We start from the raw sequence: 17169 nt of genomic DNA, 5'->3' as shown, positions 1-17169 counted from the left end.
CCCAGATGCCTGGAAGGAGTCCATCTTATTTCCTGTATACAAGAAGGGAGACCGTGCTGATGTGGCCAACTACCGTGGAATTACATCTCTGAGCAGTGGCTCGAAACTGCTTGAAATCCTTATAAGTAAACAGCTGATGTACGACGCAAAACGACACATCTCTTGTGATCAGCACGGATTCTACCCTGGACGACCCACTATCACTAATCTAGCGGAATTTACATCATATTGCGTACGAAAAATAGAAAATGGTGCTCAAATTGACACAGTGTACACTGACCTGAAAGCTGCCTTCGACCGTGTGGATCACAATCTGCTTGTAGCTAAAATAGAGCGTATGGGTGCAGCGTCGAGCTTTGTTAACTGGTTGAAATCGTACTTAGTGAATCGCCGCCTCTCAGTAAAACTAGGTAACGCATCTTCTAGCAAATTTTGCAATCGATCTGGCGTACCACAAGGAAGCAATCTCGGGCCCCTTCTGTTTTCCTTATTTTTCAACGACGTGTGTACTGTGCTTCCGAGAGGCTGTAGATTGCTCTACGCTGATGACCTGAAAATTTACGTACTGGTCAAATCATTTGAAGATTGCCAAACATTGCAAGAGCTCATCGATATCTTTGTGAAATGGTGTCGAAAGAATGAACTTTCCATTAGTGTGTGCAAGTGTTCGGTTATTTCCTTTAACCGTAAAAAAGAACCCATTACTTGGAGTTATCACATCGGCAACGAGTGCTTGGAAAGGGTATATGCTGTTAAAGATCTAGGAGTGATACTCGACTCGCATCTTAACTTTCGGGAGCACTACTCCTACATTATATCCAAGGCCAATCAAAATTTGGGTTTTATATTTCGAGTGTCCAAAGAGTTCAGAGATCGGTACTGTTTACGCGCTTTGTACTATTCTATCGTTCGGTCTATCTTGGAATACGCTGCTGTACACTTACACTGGAATTTGGTCTTCCAGACTTGAGGCAGTTCAACGGAAATTTTTACGATACGCATTGAGACACCTTCCCTGGCAAAACCCTTCAGTGCTCCCGCCGTATCAAGACCGTTGTAAATTACTCGATATGGAAACTCTCGCCAAAAGGAGAAATATTGACAGGATACTCTTCATCAGGAAAGTTTTGCTGGGCGAATTTGACTCTCCAAATATCCTCGCTCAAATTAACATAAACGCTGCTCCACGTGCCCTACGCAGCTCAGATTTTCTTCGGCTGGATTTTAGAAGAACTGATTACGGACAAAATGAGCCAATCAGAGCTATGTGGTGTATATTTAATCGTGTATATAGTCACTTTGATTTTAATTGTTCTGCTAATTGTTTTCGAAATCGCTTGCAAAGTTTGAATGTAATCTAGTTAGCCTGTTAGTAGTAATTTCGTATGTTTTATTCATGTAGACACTGTTGTCAGATGGATCAATGTTAATAAATAAATAAATAAATCTATCATCCACTACCATCATATGCAACATTTTTTGAACTGTTGCCACTGCGAGAAGTCTAAACAGTTTTTTTTGTGCCATATCATAGCCAGCCAAAACGTGTATTACCACTTTGTTGCTCAGTTTATTCCTCAATGAGAAGATCAATGAGCACGTTGCTGAGCAATCGCGATCATTGGCGGAACTAGCGCTCATTTCTAGGGGGGCCCCAGACCCAGAATTTTTTTCGACCGTTTTATTGGTCGGCCAAGTCAATTTTTCTAGGGGGGGCTAAATCTCTCCTAGGGGAGGCTTAGCCCCCCCCCCTAGTTCCGCCAATGATCGTGATCAGTAAAAAAGAGAAAAGTTCAAACAAAACGGAGCAACATAAATCGCGACTGAGTAAAGTGTGATTTTTTCTCATCTCTTTTTTTACTCTGAGGAAAAATCATCCCTGGCACAAGGCACCGAAAGTACGCATTACCCAGCCGTTTACCAGCCATATCCAAAAGATTTTTTTAAGATTTTTAAGATTATTTCGCAAACCAAATTGTACCCGTGGTACATAAGATTTGTAGAGTTAGAGAGAACTATTCAGCGTACGGTAAGTGTCACTGACATCTTTGAAAAAGTGTTTATGTTACGGTGTTCGCTGCTTACGCAGTAGACTCTGTTTTGCGTTCCGTTGCCGTTTCAATCTGCGCAGCTCACTGTTAGTCCAGGCAAAGTTTAAAGGAGGTTTAACTCTAGGTAGACTGCAATATCATCATCCACGTCCATCTGACCTGACAATGCAGCCCATTCCAGGGAAGAAAGGCATTCATCAAGTGCTTCAAAGTTCTTAAGACGATAATTTAGAGGTGCCATTCCAACATTGATGCTGGATCGTCAACGAGATGTACCACTATAATAGGCAAAAATAAATCTAGTGAAGCATGGTGAGGACCGACAGTAGTATTGTACTCCATCCTCCCCATTAAACCTGGAAATTTGCGGTTGGTTGTAAATACAGCTATTCAGAATTCTGTGGTCCGTAGCCTTTTCTCACGTAATTCACATCCATGAACCTGACTACGTTGCTTCTATCGGGAGGGATGTAAAGTGCAACAAGCAAAAACTTTGTGTCTTTTAAATAACAGCAGAAACAAATACTTGTTCGAGACAACTTTCATGATTTAGATCCCCCATCGAACTAGGGAACTGTTGAGCAACAGCAATCAATACGCCACCAAAAGAGCGTTTGTGACTATTCTAAATACGATCACATCGATACACGTCGTAGGCGGAACAAAACAACTGAAGGGAATTGATGCAGCCTTCTAATCCGGTTTCAGTTAACATGATTAGATCATAGCTGCAGCCATTAGATGCAAGGAACAGGTCGTCTACTCTAGTGCTTAAACCTCGCACATTCTGATAGTACGTTCTTATGCCATTCGCCCGAGTAATATTTTTGTTGCATAATAGCTTATTAAAGCATTGCACAGCTGATTCCCGTGTAACCAGTGCTTGATAAGCTAATATACAATAAAAATGTTACTTTGGAATATCACTGGAGTGTGTTGAGAGTTCCGAAATAGTACTCTTTCCACATCTAGATCTCGAGCTGCATGCGGGAAAAACAACACGACTGCATCTGACCTTCAGGTGATGATCATCCAGGAGATAGTTGAAACGAGCTGGAAGCGCTCGAAAGATCAGGAGCAGTTACGTTCAAAACGGCAGAATGGTGGTCAGGAGAACCCGTCACCAACCACGACCGATGAACCAGGACGACTCTGTTGATAGGAACTCGATGAATCTGTAGACAGGAAGTGTCAGGAAACCCGACTTCCATTGATATCAATGGAACTGAATTTTGCTGATTGCGGGTTCGTTGCAGCTATAACTTAAGAAGGAATCAGGCAGGTGGATGGTACTGGAACTCGCGTACTTGCCTGAAAAGGCTTTACGGGAGATCCCGTCACCAACCGTGACTGAAACGCCAGGACGTCTCTGTTGACAGGAACAATCAAGAGGAAGCGGAAGATTATGTTGACAGAAACCATTAGGATTTGCGGCTTGGTCGGGTGGCTCAGGGACTCCATCGCAGCTGCAGATAATGCGTTCTGGATATATACAACAACAGGTGGCGGTGATAGAGGCACCAGGTTTCATTTAAATAATTACTAGACAGAATAGTCGATCCGCTATCTGGCATTATATACACGTTTTTGACACATTGGACATCTGTTATCCCAATTCACACTGGGTAGTGCACCAAGAGCGCTCTCTGCGCACCACCCAGCGTGAACTGGGAAAGCGCCATAAATACTTAAGATAGAGCAAATCTTAGTTCAGCAATCTTATAGATAATGATTGACTCTATAAATTCCCCGTACATAACATTTTCGAATTTTGCTTGGTTGAGGTGTTACAGTTAAATATGCGAAATAGGTGCACTGAGTGCAGGACAGCCCTGAGCGCAGCTATAGAAATGAGCGTCTTCCAGCTGCACCTTTAGCAGCGTTAGAATTTAGAAAGTCGGTGTTTAAGCAAATAATGCTCTAATTTTAAATAGTGCACCATGAACGCAGATAAATTCTGATCAGCTCCCAATTCCGATCACTCAGCTTGCAATTGTTTCAGTGTTTGCTTCAACATTATCAAAAACTTTCTATCAAGAAGACTGGCATCTCTTCCTCGCGCCCATACAAATGACAAGTAACAGAAGCAACAGCGCGCCCTTCCCAACAAAAGTTGAAGCTGTGTGTACATGTAGTGGTGGGAAGGGAAAAGATGTGTGCGAGCGTGGCAATGCATTGCATACATGTTTGTGTACATCCATATTTTGATTTACACACACTACTATGTGTTAGTTCAACGTTAACTCGGTAGATAGCATTGCTGTTACTGTCTCTCAACTTTTTGCAGAGTTGCCAGTCTTCTTGATGGAATGTTTTTGCATTATCCTGGGTGGTTAGTTTCACTATTCTCCACGGCGTGCGCTGTTGCAACGAAAAATTGGCGCTGATCGCCTTAACCTGGCTTTACTGCGAACCGTTTTCGCTATCGTGGTTGTAACTAGAGTGACTATATATATAGTCACTCTAGTTACAGTATGTGTGCGACTTTGCTGAATAAGGTTAAAACTGTCAAAGAGAAAATTCCAACCCGATTTGATCAAAAAGTTCGACCTGGATGTGCGGATGGGTTGAACTTGAAAGAATAAAAAAACATTTTCACGACAGATTCGACTAAACTCCGGTGAATGCAGGTTGTACCTGAATAAATCTAAAACTACAGACGGTCGTTCAAGTTCGGCGGTAAGTTTTTTTTTGCGCGCTGGCTGCAGTTTCATTTCAATCATACTAAATATTAACCATGCATTTCAATTTCCGCTATAGGTAAATTCTTTTTAACTTGGCCAAGCTATGGTAATTGATTATACCTAACATAGTTTTATTATGACGGATTCCCAACGGCAACCGACTTTCACATTAAAAATAGGTAAGTCGTTTTAAAGAGAATAGTTGAGATTCTTAAAAAATTCGTTTTAGAAGCAACCGACGGATCGAATGTAAATTTGGGCGAGCTAGACGTTTTGCCGGAAAAAGGTAAATAGATTATCACCCCTATTCTGTATTTCGAACGGATCTTTATTGTTTATTTATTATGCGACTTCTTCCGACCGGACTGGTTTTCGCATGATTCGCATTTGATAAGTTAAATATTAATAAACTCAGAAATAAGTAACGGTATATACGTTCCCAGAACAATGATCAGAATTAATTGAATGAAGGAAGGATTTTTGATTTGAAAATTTTTGATGTGGATATCAATGTTTGAGTTGTTTCCTAAAGGAAATAATTGACTTTAACATGAACTGAAGGAATAAAAATGAATTTTCTTTACTTATTTACTTTACTGAGATTTCCAGCAATAATAGTACTAATAATCTGAATGATTATTCCGCCCGCAGAAATCGGAATGACTGAAGAAAATGGACAAAACGTAGAGGAAATGGCCGGTGTATACGTCGTGGAGGAAGAGTACAATGAAAGTCAAGTCGCGCATGACAGACTAGCAAACGAAGCTTCGTCTCAATCGCGAAAAACAATATTCACTTGGAATGAAGAACAGACGCGCTTGATGCTTACGCTATATCGCGATAAAGTTAGGCACATTGGGACATTGAACAAATACAAAAGCAAAAAGCAAATGTTTGAAAGCATTAGTGATGACATAAAGAATCAACTCGGAGTGTCATTTACTGCAATGCAAATCGAGAATCGTTTTAAAAACATCGCGAGAAAACACCGAGATCTGTTGAAGAACAGGAGAGCCAGCGACAATCCACTGTATAACGAGGAGATGCTACAAATAGCAGCGGTTGACGTTTCCATTGAGCCGGATATAGTTCTGACTCCTAAGCTGTTGAAAAGGACGAGCAGAGTCGGAATGACAAGAAGCGTACCTAAGAGACCAAAATATTTTGATGAACCAGGACCATCAGCAGACAACTCCGATGAAGCTGTCGCAACTCCAACGAGAGGACGTGACGACGATGTGACTGCTCATCTACTTGCAGCGTATAGGAGAGAAACCGACCGCAAAGTAAGGAGGGACAAGGAAAAAGCGCTTCAGCATCGAGAAAAAATGGAGAAGTTAGATCAGTTAATCAATGTTTTAATAGAAATTTCCGACAAAATTGGTTGATAACAGTCACTAAATAAGTTTATTTAAAAAAAAATCTGACCCGAAAAATTTTAAATTGATAGAATAACATCAGTTTTCTGGAAGTCTCCTAATCAATAAACCTGAAGGTGAAGTTTTTTTTAAAGAAAAAATTAAATTCAGAAGAATGATGAAAACGGCTACTATTTATAATTTGTATGAACTTGCTTATGGCCTTCCAGATGGCCTACATACGACACTGAACTAACAATCCAGTAATCGTAGGTCCGAATCTCAGCTATGCGATAGGCTGTTAGAGTAAATAGGATCGTAACACTAGCCCCGCAATTGTCCTGTACGCTGCTCTGCTCAGCAATTGCGCGGCTAAGATGTGCAAACAAAGCATAATCGGAAGGAGCTAAACGGATGGATGACCCGCGTAGGGTTGCAAATTTCTTTCAGTTGATGGATTGGTTTCGCTTCCAGTTAACCGTTTCGCCACAATTTACAGCTCCCAATGTAGTATACCTTTTATTCGAACCAATATTAAATCGAGTTCTATCAACACGATTTAATATTGCAGTACGTGTGGATAATATACCTATACTTCAAAAATAAATGGCCCTTCTCAATAATTACATTTCTTAAGCTTTTCTATCTTTCGCAAGCGATTGCTAAGCTTTGACTAATGCTCACAATTTTTTAGTGAAACTATGCTTTCTACTCTTTTAGTAGGAAAGGGTCCATTATATGGTTTACAGCACAAAAACTATGATCATTCGTGGATCCTCTCCTCTTGTAAACAAATTAGAATTCTAGAAGATCCAAGAGAACCCAGGTCCCAGAGAACCCTCACTTGGGTTGTTTACATGCACTTCGGCCTAGACTGAGAAAACTGTTCGTATAGTTTCTATGCAGGGATGCCACATATAATTCTGTGTTTTTTGTTGGAAAAATCTGGCCATCTGTGCAGCGAGGAAAAGTATCTGTGCAAAAATCTTGCATTGGAAAACAATGAGAGTGAAAGAGACGGAGAGTCATTTTGCTGACTATTTGCGTTTCTTTTGCTCTCGTGTAAAAGTCCAAAAATCTGTGTAATTGGCAAACATCTGTATTCTATGCATACAGATTCTGTACAGGCGATTTCTTTCAAATATCTGTTAAACACAGAATAATCATATGGATTCTCATATGCAAATTTACCATTAGTTAGGGAAACCAACGTATTTTAAACCCCCTCAGCAGCTGTACATAATTTGGACACTTACAGCAAAATCAAATGCAAGTGTCCAAATTATGTACAGCTGCTGAGGTGGTCCAAAATAGGTTGAATGTAGGGATGGACGAATAGCTCACGAACCGTTCAATTGAACCGATTCACAGAACAGAGCGTTCAGAAGAAACGGTTCTTGCAAAACAACCACGGTTCTCCAAACGTACCCGAAGGCGCGGCACGAAGCTTTTCTCATGAATCGTATAATTTACTGAACCGTCAACTAGGCGGACAAACGAACCGTGAACCGTGAGCCGCGGTTCAGAGCCGCTTACACAAAAGAGCCGTTTTGCCTACCTCTACTTGATGGGTCCAATTGAAATGTTAGTCGTCTTTTGTCCGCATCATCGAAGCAAATTAGTTTCACTATCGCTCACCGGTTGCGCTATCTACATAAAGAATGTCGCTGACTGCGAGTTTTCTTTCTTTTCTTGCTCGCTTGATGATGTGCGCTGCTGAATACGTGATTTATATTATTGTTTACATATAGGTTCACATTCTCAACACTCAAGTTTAATTGCTTACATTACAAGGTAGATTACTTGTATCACTGTTTGTTTGACTTATTTTTAAACGGATTTGCATTAAAAAGTTGGTTTTCAATTGTGTCAAAAGTTTTCATGTGATTTACTGATTTACCCCATTGGAAAACCGAATTTAATATTTTACTACAATTATGACGGATTCGAATGGAAGAAGTACACCAGTGAAAATAAAAGAAGGTAAATAATACAACATAAAACCAGACCAGATCAGTGCAAATATCTGTATTTTTGTTTTTAGAATTGGAAGATGAATCGAATCTTATGAGTTTGGAGAAGTTGGACCGTGATTCGCCTCATATGTGGCCACAGAAAGGTACATAGTTGATACGGAAGTTCATTGTTTTTCCGCTGCAATTCTATAGTTTTGTTTGTTGATGTTTCAACGAGTTCAATCAACTAGAAATAATTAACTTTATAACTCTCCGGGAGTATTTTAACTGTTAGTTTGCGTAGACTGATGTCTTCACAAACAAATGGAACGATTATTCCGGTATTGGGTACCGTTGAACAAGGCTTACTTAAAACTGGAACTGCTTTCGAAGCGGCCAACAGAATTCGCTTGCTAAAGGGGTTGAAATGTTGAAACCCCATAGAAAAAAAACTTACCTGCAGTGTTAACTGTTGGCTTCAATGGTACAAGCTTACCTTCAATTGAAAAGTGTTGGTTTCTGAGCGTAAGCCAATTGAAATGTCTAACTCTAGCCTCAGCACCATTTTGAGGAACGTGCTGCTCGAGCCATAAAAGCCGCTACCTGAGCTCTAGCACCAGTACGAGCACAAATCAAAAGAATGCATTCTCCGGTTTTGCAAAAATACATTTTATAAATAGGAGTTCAACAATTTCGGCCATGTTAGCAGATTCCAACTGAAATATATGTGGTCGATGCTTTTATAATTTGGTGAGGCAAAACCTTTTAGGTAGGTAATCAAAAAAAAAGCCTAAGGTCTTCTGACATGTTTAATGCTAAAATGTCATACGATATTATACCTCACCTTCAACAATCTAGCATAGCATGCCATGCGGTTATGCCGAAAAACAACCATGTAACGTTACCGTTGGTAACTGGCATTGAATTGAAACAAACAAATTGAATAAAATTGAAACAAAATGTCGAAGCGGAAAGCGAACGAGATGATCAAACCAGAAACGGTTGGTTCCGGTGAGTTACGATAGGCTGCTAGAAAACGAAATTCCTGGAAACTACATTATGCAGAAATATCTACTCACTTCGTTTTATTTAGCCATCAAGTATTTTGTGGACACATTGAAACTTTATTAACCATTCGGCTGCCATAAGCCATATTAGCAACTACAGTTGTAGATAATTACATTTTAAATGTTTTGTTTTTTCCTCTGTTTCAGCAGTGGATCGATTCAGCACACCAAACCTTAACTTCTCACCGCCGGCGTGGACCAAAGGCTTAACACAGGATGATATCAACTCGATGTATCGTAAGTATTTTTTTCTTTTTTTATTATCGTTCAAGCCCGTTCCATTACTAACTGAGCAATAACTGCACTTCAAAGAACTGGGTGCCTTATCATCGAACGGTATCATAGCGGAGGTAAAGAAACTGTACGATCAGGCCTACCAGCTAGGTGTTCAGGAGGCAAAGGAGATGACACGTGGAAAGTATTTAAATATCTTCTCAGGCAATCGGAAGAAAACATAGCACCGACAAAAATGGGTTTAAGCTTAAAACTAGGAACGTAAGCACTTCAAATAAATGAAAGACCGAACGAGGAACAGCTTTTGTTTTGAAAGAAATTTTATTGAAAGGACAGTTTAGTATAATTTAAATCAACGTATATTATACACAGTTTGTTACATGTAGCTGTTAAGTTCTCTAGGAGTTGTGTTAGGATATATTTGCTTTGGGTAGCCCAAAAAATCTTCTCATCGGGGTATAATCGGATGTGAACAGTTCGTTTGTTAAAACATCATCTCTCCTCTTCAAAACTTAATTTAAACTCAATTTACCAATGTCTCTAGCCACGAATAAGTAGGAGACTTTTCCGCGTTGTGCTTAAAAACTGCTGTGCGGCAGTTTTCTAATATGTAACCAACTATCAATTACTCTTGATATCATAGTAAAGAGAATAAAAACATTTAACTGCAAGACACCTAAACTGCTACCTTTCTTCATCGCAAGAAAGCTACAGAAGACACTTTTGGCATTTTGATTGGCGTTTCGAAGCGTTAGAACAAATGTTATTGCATGTGTTAACATGTGCGTTTTGTTTCCATCCAGAATTGTCGATTGTCTTGACGAAAAATAAATAGGTGACAGCAATAAACTATTAGCAGCACACCTATTTTGATCTATTGTTATAAACTATTCCGTTTGTTTTTCATAAAGATTGTATTGCTACTTTGTTTACTGTTTACGTTACGCAGCAAAATTTAGCTGTGAAATTTTATAAATTTACTATTTACACACAACACAGTGTACCATTTCCAGCCCGAATAGGAATTAAGTCACTGTGGCAATAAAAAAACAAATATAACATTTTCATTCAACCCCTCCCACGTCGACGGTTTCAATTCCAACCCCCCGTCAGCTTGTGGAACAGTTCTTCGTTAAGCGTTTGATTCGTTTCTTTCGATCGCATTGACATGAAGATGTAGCCGCCGATGAACTCGTGTATAACCTTGCAGTCGGCGGACAGCGAAGAAAATATGACACTCTCGCCCTGGAGTTGAATCATCATGCATTTGATTTCCCAGTTCACGTTCCATGCCTAGAAAAATGTTAAATCAAAGTTTAGCTACCGGTTTTGTATAAGCCACAAAAGAAATAACAACCTTCATTGTATTGTAGCGCCAGGTCTTCAGATGATCGCCGGTATTGATGTCCATCTTCATGATGCGATTGCTAGCCACACCGAGCAGCTCCTCTTTCTTGTGTCCGTCAAATTTGATTACGAACAGCGTAACCCCAAAGTCCGGTAAGCTTTGCCAGGCCCTAATATAATTCAGCTTGGCATCGACCAGCCCGAGATCTTTAACGTTGGCGTGTGCCTCAAGCATTCGTATGACGGATTTGTTTTTCAACTTCTTGACATACCGTGGCGAAAGGTATTCGTTCGGTTCGATGTTGTTTGGATTGATCGCAACCGCCGTCACCTGGGCTGGTTTCTGCATACTCAGGAACGACTTGATGCTCGATACCTCGCTGTCGTACGAACTATCCGCCAGAGAGCGTCCCTTCGACGCCAACCGGCAGGCGGCCATCCATTTTGCGTACTGGTCTTCGCTATCGCAGCGGATCCACATTTCACTATTCGTATTCTGCTCGAGTGGCACTTCCAGTTTGATATTAAATTTGTTTTGCGATAAGTTTACTTCCGGTGTCACCTCACATCCGCGAAGATTGATTGTGACCTGCGGTGAATTGTTAGAACGGGCATCGTCCCGGCTCTTATAGAGATGTAAATGCAAATCCTTGTAGGTAAACCAGTAACGTTTGTATCCTTTCAGTGTGAATTTTTTTGGCCTGAAACGGTATAGCACGAATCGGTTAACATGCGCACTATTAATTTTAAAGTTTAAATACTCACTTGAAAAACCGCAAATAATCCGTCAGCTCCGGTATGTGTGTGATATCGCCCGCATTATGTCCGTTGTTTGGTCCTTCCAGCGTTATCTGCAGCTCGCGCAAGGCGGCATCCACGTCGTCGTCCGCTCCGTTGTCCAGGCTGGATGTGTCGATACCCGAGTCCGGCTGGGGCACCTCATTCTGCAGATTCACCTGAAATTGCAGCGCCCCGAACATCAGCATCTCCTCTTCGGTACACTCAATTTCCTCGTTCAGCAACTGCCACTTGGCTTGCTCGTACAGCTGGTTAATGCGCACCTGGTCATACTTGGGGTTCAGATCGAAGAAGATGTAATACTTGAAGCGCAGGCAAAGTGTGTCAAACTCGCGAATTCCCTGCTCCATGATTGAGAGCGACGAGTCTAGCCAACCAACGTTCATGCGGGCCCGCTCGATTAGTGTTTTTGGCTTCACCAATCGCGATCGTGCTTCCGGGCTAGGCGCACATGGACTGTAGGCTAGATTATCGATCGCGTCACCCAAACTGGAGGATGATTCATTGAATGAAGTGTGTCCGTTAGTGTAATTGTGCCTCAGAGTCTGCAGAAAGAGAAAATTTGAAATGATGCTACTGCAAAAACACGCAATAGAAACTTACCCCCGTGGGAGAACTGATCGGAGTGCTTTGCAGCGTGGGTCTGTTCGATGTGTAGTGTGGATGCTGCACCGGTGCGCAGGAAAACGGACCACCGTTTGTTGGGCCATCTAGGCTTCCATTGCTGCCGTGAAAGTTGGCCGCAGTGGCCGGTATAAACGTGTTCGTATCAGGGGCCGGGTGAACAAACTCACGTCCGTTGCCATTCTGCTCGATCGGAATTTTCTTCTTTGGCCATTCGGCGTAATTTTTCTTCAAATGAGCCGGTTCCAACGGTTTACACAGCGACAGCTCCTCCGGATGCCGAATGCCGAGATCTTTGCATAATGCCACCACTGCACCGAACGTCTTGATGGAGAAATCAACTCGACAGTCTAGGTATCGCAAATCTGGCATCTGTGGGTAAATAAAACACACGTTACTTCGAGTTGCAGCAGTACGCGGCCTACACGCGGCCGTTTAATTAATTCAGAACCGAAAGGTTGATTGTCGTTTCCCCCCTAATATCGACCTGTTGCAAAACGGCTCACCGCCCACGCATCGTCGATATCCGTTCGGTCGGTTGAATTCATTCAGAAAAAAACCATCGGCAGTATCTAGTACCCACTAGAGGAGCACAATAACAAGTTGCTACCCTGCCCATGGATGCATAGTTGACGTAAAAACCAAAATGACCAAAATGTACTTTTTCGGTCCTACGCACTCTTAACTATGTTGTTCATATGCCCAATACTCAAACAACATATGTTTGTTCGAAAATATTCGAGAAATTTAGGAAAATTGAGCTACTCTGCTATTGGTTTCACGTAATGCTAATGGTTGACGTAATTCCCTGCATAATCAATCAGCATAGCAACCTATTTGTTTTTGTAGCTTTACGCCAAGTTATGTGAATAATCGTTCAAAAAAACAGTCTGTTTATTCGCATAAACTGGCGTTCGCATTTTTTTAAACACAATAAATGATAAATGAATCATAAAACCCCATCAGTCCTGTTTTGAATAATAAACTCTACTAAATTGACAGATTGTTCGATTGAAAAAGTTTTTAGCAAAGATTATATGGCTTTAAACGTTTTTCACGATAAAAATGCGTTTTCTCAACAATCATGGTGCTGGTCGTTACGTCGACTATGCATCCATGGGCAGTACCATACGGTGACTATGTTTCATTCATAAAAGTATCGCGAAGCAATGGTATTTACGCGCTTGCGCCAACGCAAATCTAAAACGTTAATTTTTAACCTATGGGTGCCCGGTTCTGTCGACCCACACTCGTCCGTGTCACTGGTGCTGTCGAAACATACCCGTGGCCGAAATTTGCCTAACGGGTAACGTGATCCGAGTGTCAGAATATGGCAATAAAAAAATAAGTTATGTAATTTATTTTGCGCGTGTCTTTTAGGAAATAAAAACAAAATTATGAGTTAGGGTAGAATAAACAAAATGATTCTCTCGGTCTGCTAGTTTTGATTGTTGATATTTAAGATCGATTCGTTAAAGTCGGACAAACACTTCTTATTTGTGCGTATTTTCCGGAAAATTTGCACTCCGTGTCATCAAAAAAAAAAAACACTGCGGAAAAGAACAATCGACCAGCAGTAACTGCAGCATCTCATTCCCATTGGAAGAAGGTGACCCAGTGTGCATGCCTAAGTACCCTAAAGTCCAGATTATACTTAAAATATAAACTTAGAAACTAGCATCCACTTCAAATTGTGCTTCATCTCATGGAACTTTGAGGCTAATAATGGATTTGGCCAAAATCTTGCAAAATCTTATATGGAGTGAGGAGGTATCAAAAATGGGGAAAACCTTTACGTATTAATGCACATTAGTCATAAGTCTTGTGGCTTATATAGGAAATAAACTATAGGGTTTGTCCGAAAAGTAACGCCTGTGATAAGAGTTGTGAAATGGGTCAGTCGCGGCGTAGTGGTTAGCATTCACGATTCAAATCCCAACCCCGCAGAAGTCACGAATGACCCAAGCTGGTTAAAGTGACTATAATCTAACAAAAAAAAAGAGTTGTGAAGTGACTGTGCGTTACGATACGTTCCCTTACGATCCTCGATTAATTTTTAGAATTAAGCTTGCAGATGCATCATAGACTTCAAGGCAGTGTCTGAATCGGTTATTCATAATGACTGGTGAGAATATTGACTCGTTCCTAACGTTAAATGGTTTGAAGCAATGGAATGTGCCATGTGACAGAGAAGGAGGTATCATTGTCCTCGTGTCAGTGTGGGACGCTAAACAGTACTGTCACGCTGGTCCTCCGGCGACCCAGGTGATTGGTGCGGACCTTACAAGCAATCCGTAAAAAGTACCAGTTCAGGAAGCATATAATGTGAATACGAACCGAAACAATCGGCATAGACCAAGGCAACGAAAAAGGACTAACGATTACTACTGAAAGTCAATTTTTTTCAGGAAGTAATCGCATTCTTTCCGACTTACTGAGGGTCCACAGGTTTGGCATTGTAGCACCACAGGAGATATGTTAGAAGAGGGCGTTTTTTATGTACAGCTTGAGCGTGCAGACGACAACTGCCCAAGACATGACGTCAGAATCGCCATCGGAACTTTAACGCTCCGGCTGGTTAGGAGGAGGAATTCAGACCGGTTATTGGCAAGTTCAGCGTTCACCTGTTTACGAACGAAAACGACTATCGACTCATTGAGTTCGCCGCCTCCAGAAATATGGTCAAACGAAGTGCCTGCCTGTTCGACACAGCAGCCTCTCATTATCGGTACAACTGGAGATCACCACAACATGCGGACTTGCAAATCGGCTACGTTTTGATTGATGAAAGGCACTTCGCGAATATCATTAACGTTAGACCCTATAGAGGCGCAACCATCGATTCTGACCGTTACCTTTTGGTGGCGCCAGAGTCTTTCCATTCGGTACATGTTACCTGAAGTAGCTACTGAGTACGCGCAATGCCTTGAGTCTGCGCTGCCCGGTAAGGGAGAGCTAAAAGAAGCCCTTCTCGACTTGTAATCTTTGGATGTTACAATCTGTTTTTCAAATATTCGGTTGCAGGTTTGGAAAATAAATACCGAAATACTCGGCTTGAATTGTAGTTAAATTAAATTTTCAGGCAAAAAATACTTGAATTTTATAAAGTTAAATTGAATAAACCAGTTCCATAATGGCGGCAATTTTAGGTAGCATGTCGTGTGAGGAGTCGCGAGTTGTTACCACGCCTAATTTAAAAAAATAATGAATCAAAATATAAGCACAGCAGCAAGACCCGTTGTGCTCCCAAATGGGATCGTTCGCATCTCCAAACGTCCAATAGGAATAGGATAGGGCAGAGCAACTGGTATACTAAGATAGATATATGAGGGGGCTCTTCTGCTTGCTCGAAACTGGCGTTTGGTACCTATAGAACTCTGAACTGAACGGATCACGTGAGCTCACTCACAATGGACAACATGTGCTTGAGACGACTGCTGGGATAACATTAAAGCAGCCATCAACAGCGCGCAACGGAAGGTGCCATTGGATTCACTGAAAGGAGCCGAAGTAACAACTGGTTCGACGAGGAATGCCAGAGGATGTTAGGCGAGAAGAGTACGTCGGGGGCGTCGATGTTGCAGCAGGCGACCCGTCAAAAGACTGCAAACACAGTTTTTCCGGGACAGTTTTCTATACACAACGGAACGTATCCCGTATAGGCTTTGTGCCACGAGCCGAAACATGTCGGGATAAAGCCGGAGGGATCTTGTCGGATGAATGTGAGGTGATCGAAAAGTGGAAGCAGAACTACAATGAGCACCTTAATAGCGCGGATACGGAATGCCAAGACCAAGACCGAATAGGGGTAATGACTACATCAGCACGACGGATGATGGTGATGTGCCAACTCCCACAACAGGTGAAGCGTTCGAAGCCATCAAGTAACTGAAGAACAACAAGGCAGATGACAAAGATGGTCTCGCAGCGGAGCTTATCAAGATGGACCAGGATAGGTTGACTACCTGTCTGCACTGGATAGTCAGGATTTGGGAAACAGAACAGCCACCGAGAACTATCAAACGATTTCCATTCTCAACGCCGCCTATAAGGTCTCAAATCAGTAGGCTTTCTCAAATCAGTAAGTTATCAAACCGGTTTTGTGTGCAGTCCAATTCTTTGTGTTGCGACAGATCTTCCAAAAGTTTCTACGCTTAAAGGGCGGCTCACATCAAATTGCATCACGGAAGAAATTTATTTTGCGCAAGCATCTGGAAAATCCTCAACTCTCTCATCATGGATGATGAGACTTACATCAAGGTGGGCTTCTGGCAGCTTCCGGGGCTAGTGTACTTCACTATCCAGCACAAGTTTGATGTTCCGGAGGAAGTAAGGATGCAGAAACTTTCATAGTTTGCCAAGAAATACATGATTTGGCCAAAAAATACACCATGTGGCAAACGAAGTGCGCCGTTCGTGACTACTGGGACTGTAAACGGCCAGGTCTACCTTAAGCAGTGTCTGCAGAAGCGCCTGCTTTTTCTGTCGAAGCAACACGAGGACCCTACGATCTTCTGGCCGGATCTACCTTCGTGCCAATATTCAAAGGATGTATTGGAGTGGTAGGACGCCAACGGGGACTCTTTCGTACCCATGGACATGAAATCTCCAACGCACCGACACTAAGGCCCATCGCAAAATACTGGGATCCGAGCAATACGGAAACATCCCAAGGAGGTCAAATATGAGGAAGACATGAAGAAAAAGTGGGTTTCCGTACAGAAGAATCTGCAACCAGATGTTGTACAAAACTTTTTGAGTGGAGTTTACCATAAGGTTCGAGCATACGGTTATGGTATTGAAGTTGAATGAAATAAATATGACAAAAGCTTACTAATGGATTATATTTTATGGTCTGAAAGTTTTGAAAAGGATAGGTCAATCAGTTAATTTTCTACAGCGTTTCTTCCATGATGCAATTTGATGTGGGATATCCTTTACGATACTATCGACCGTGAAGACAAGCCGATAGTATTTCCCGCTTTTGTTCAATATTACGCTAAAAGGTGTTATGAAATGTGCGGGTTTTAATATGCGGGGCAGGATTTTCA

General features: G+C 41.6%; 3 protein-coding genes across 4 annotated transcripts in view; 2 read left to right on the top strand and 1 right to left on the bottom strand.

Moving 5' to 3' along the window:
• The first annotated feature begins 4593 nt into the window (after positions 1 to 4593).
• LOC128732503 (uncharacterized) lies at positions 4594 to 6224 on the top strand. The gene is made up of 4 exons (XM_053825767.1): positions 4594 to 4730; positions 4812 to 4914; positions 4965 to 5021; positions 5387 to 6224. The coding sequence occupies exons 2-4, from the start codon at positions 4872 to 4874 to the stop codon at positions 6121 to 6123; spliced, it is 837 nt and encodes a 278-aa protein (XP_053681742.1). The 5' UTR covers positions 4594 to 4730; positions 4812 to 4871; the 3' UTR covers positions 6124 to 6224.
• A 1711-nt stretch (positions 6225 to 7935) lies between these two features.
• On the top strand, positions 7936 to 9632 carry LOC128733084 (protein lin-52 homolog). 2 transcript variants are annotated; one of them, XM_053826688.1, is made up of 4 exons: positions 7936 to 8076; positions 8138 to 8212; positions 9266 to 9352; positions 9428 to 9632. In XM_053826688.1, the coding sequence occupies exons 1-4, from the start codon at positions 8031 to 8033 to the stop codon at positions 9571 to 9573; spliced, it is 354 nt and encodes a 117-aa protein (XP_053682663.1). In that variant the 5' UTR covers positions 7936 to 8030; the 3' UTR covers positions 9574 to 9632. The 2 variants fall into 2 exon arrangements, with proteins under 2 accessions (XP_053682663.1, XP_053682662.1); XM_053826687.1 differs by having other exon boundaries at positions 9263 to 9352.
• Positions 9633 to 9661: 29 nt separating this feature from the next.
• The window catches only part of LOC128733083 (unc-112-related protein), a 39428-nt gene continuing 31920 nt past the window's right edge, over positions 9662 to 17169 (bottom strand). Inside the window, exons 3-6 of the mRNA XM_053826686.1 lie at positions 12098 to 12490; positions 11462 to 12039; positions 10707 to 11397; positions 9662 to 10642 (exon numbers count right to left, since the gene is read on the bottom strand). Coding sequence (XP_053682661.1) covers positions 10442 to 10642; positions 10707 to 11397; positions 11462 to 12039; positions 12098 to 12490 — 1863 coding nt within the window. The 3' untranslated portion in view covers positions 9662 to 10441. The remainder of the gene's footprint in view (positions 10643 to 10706; positions 11398 to 11461; positions 12040 to 12097; positions 12491 to 17169) is intronic.

Source organism: Sabethes cyaneus, chromosome 1, assembly GCF_943734655.1.
Source record: "Sabethes cyaneus chromosome 1, idSabCyanKW18_F2, whole genome shotgun sequence".
Taxonomy (NCBI): domain Eukaryota; kingdom Metazoa; phylum Arthropoda; class Insecta; order Diptera; family Culicidae; genus Sabethes; species Sabethes cyaneus.
The sequence above is the reverse complement of the archived record's forward strand: the minus strand, read 5'-3'. Positions and strand labels throughout refer to the sequence as shown.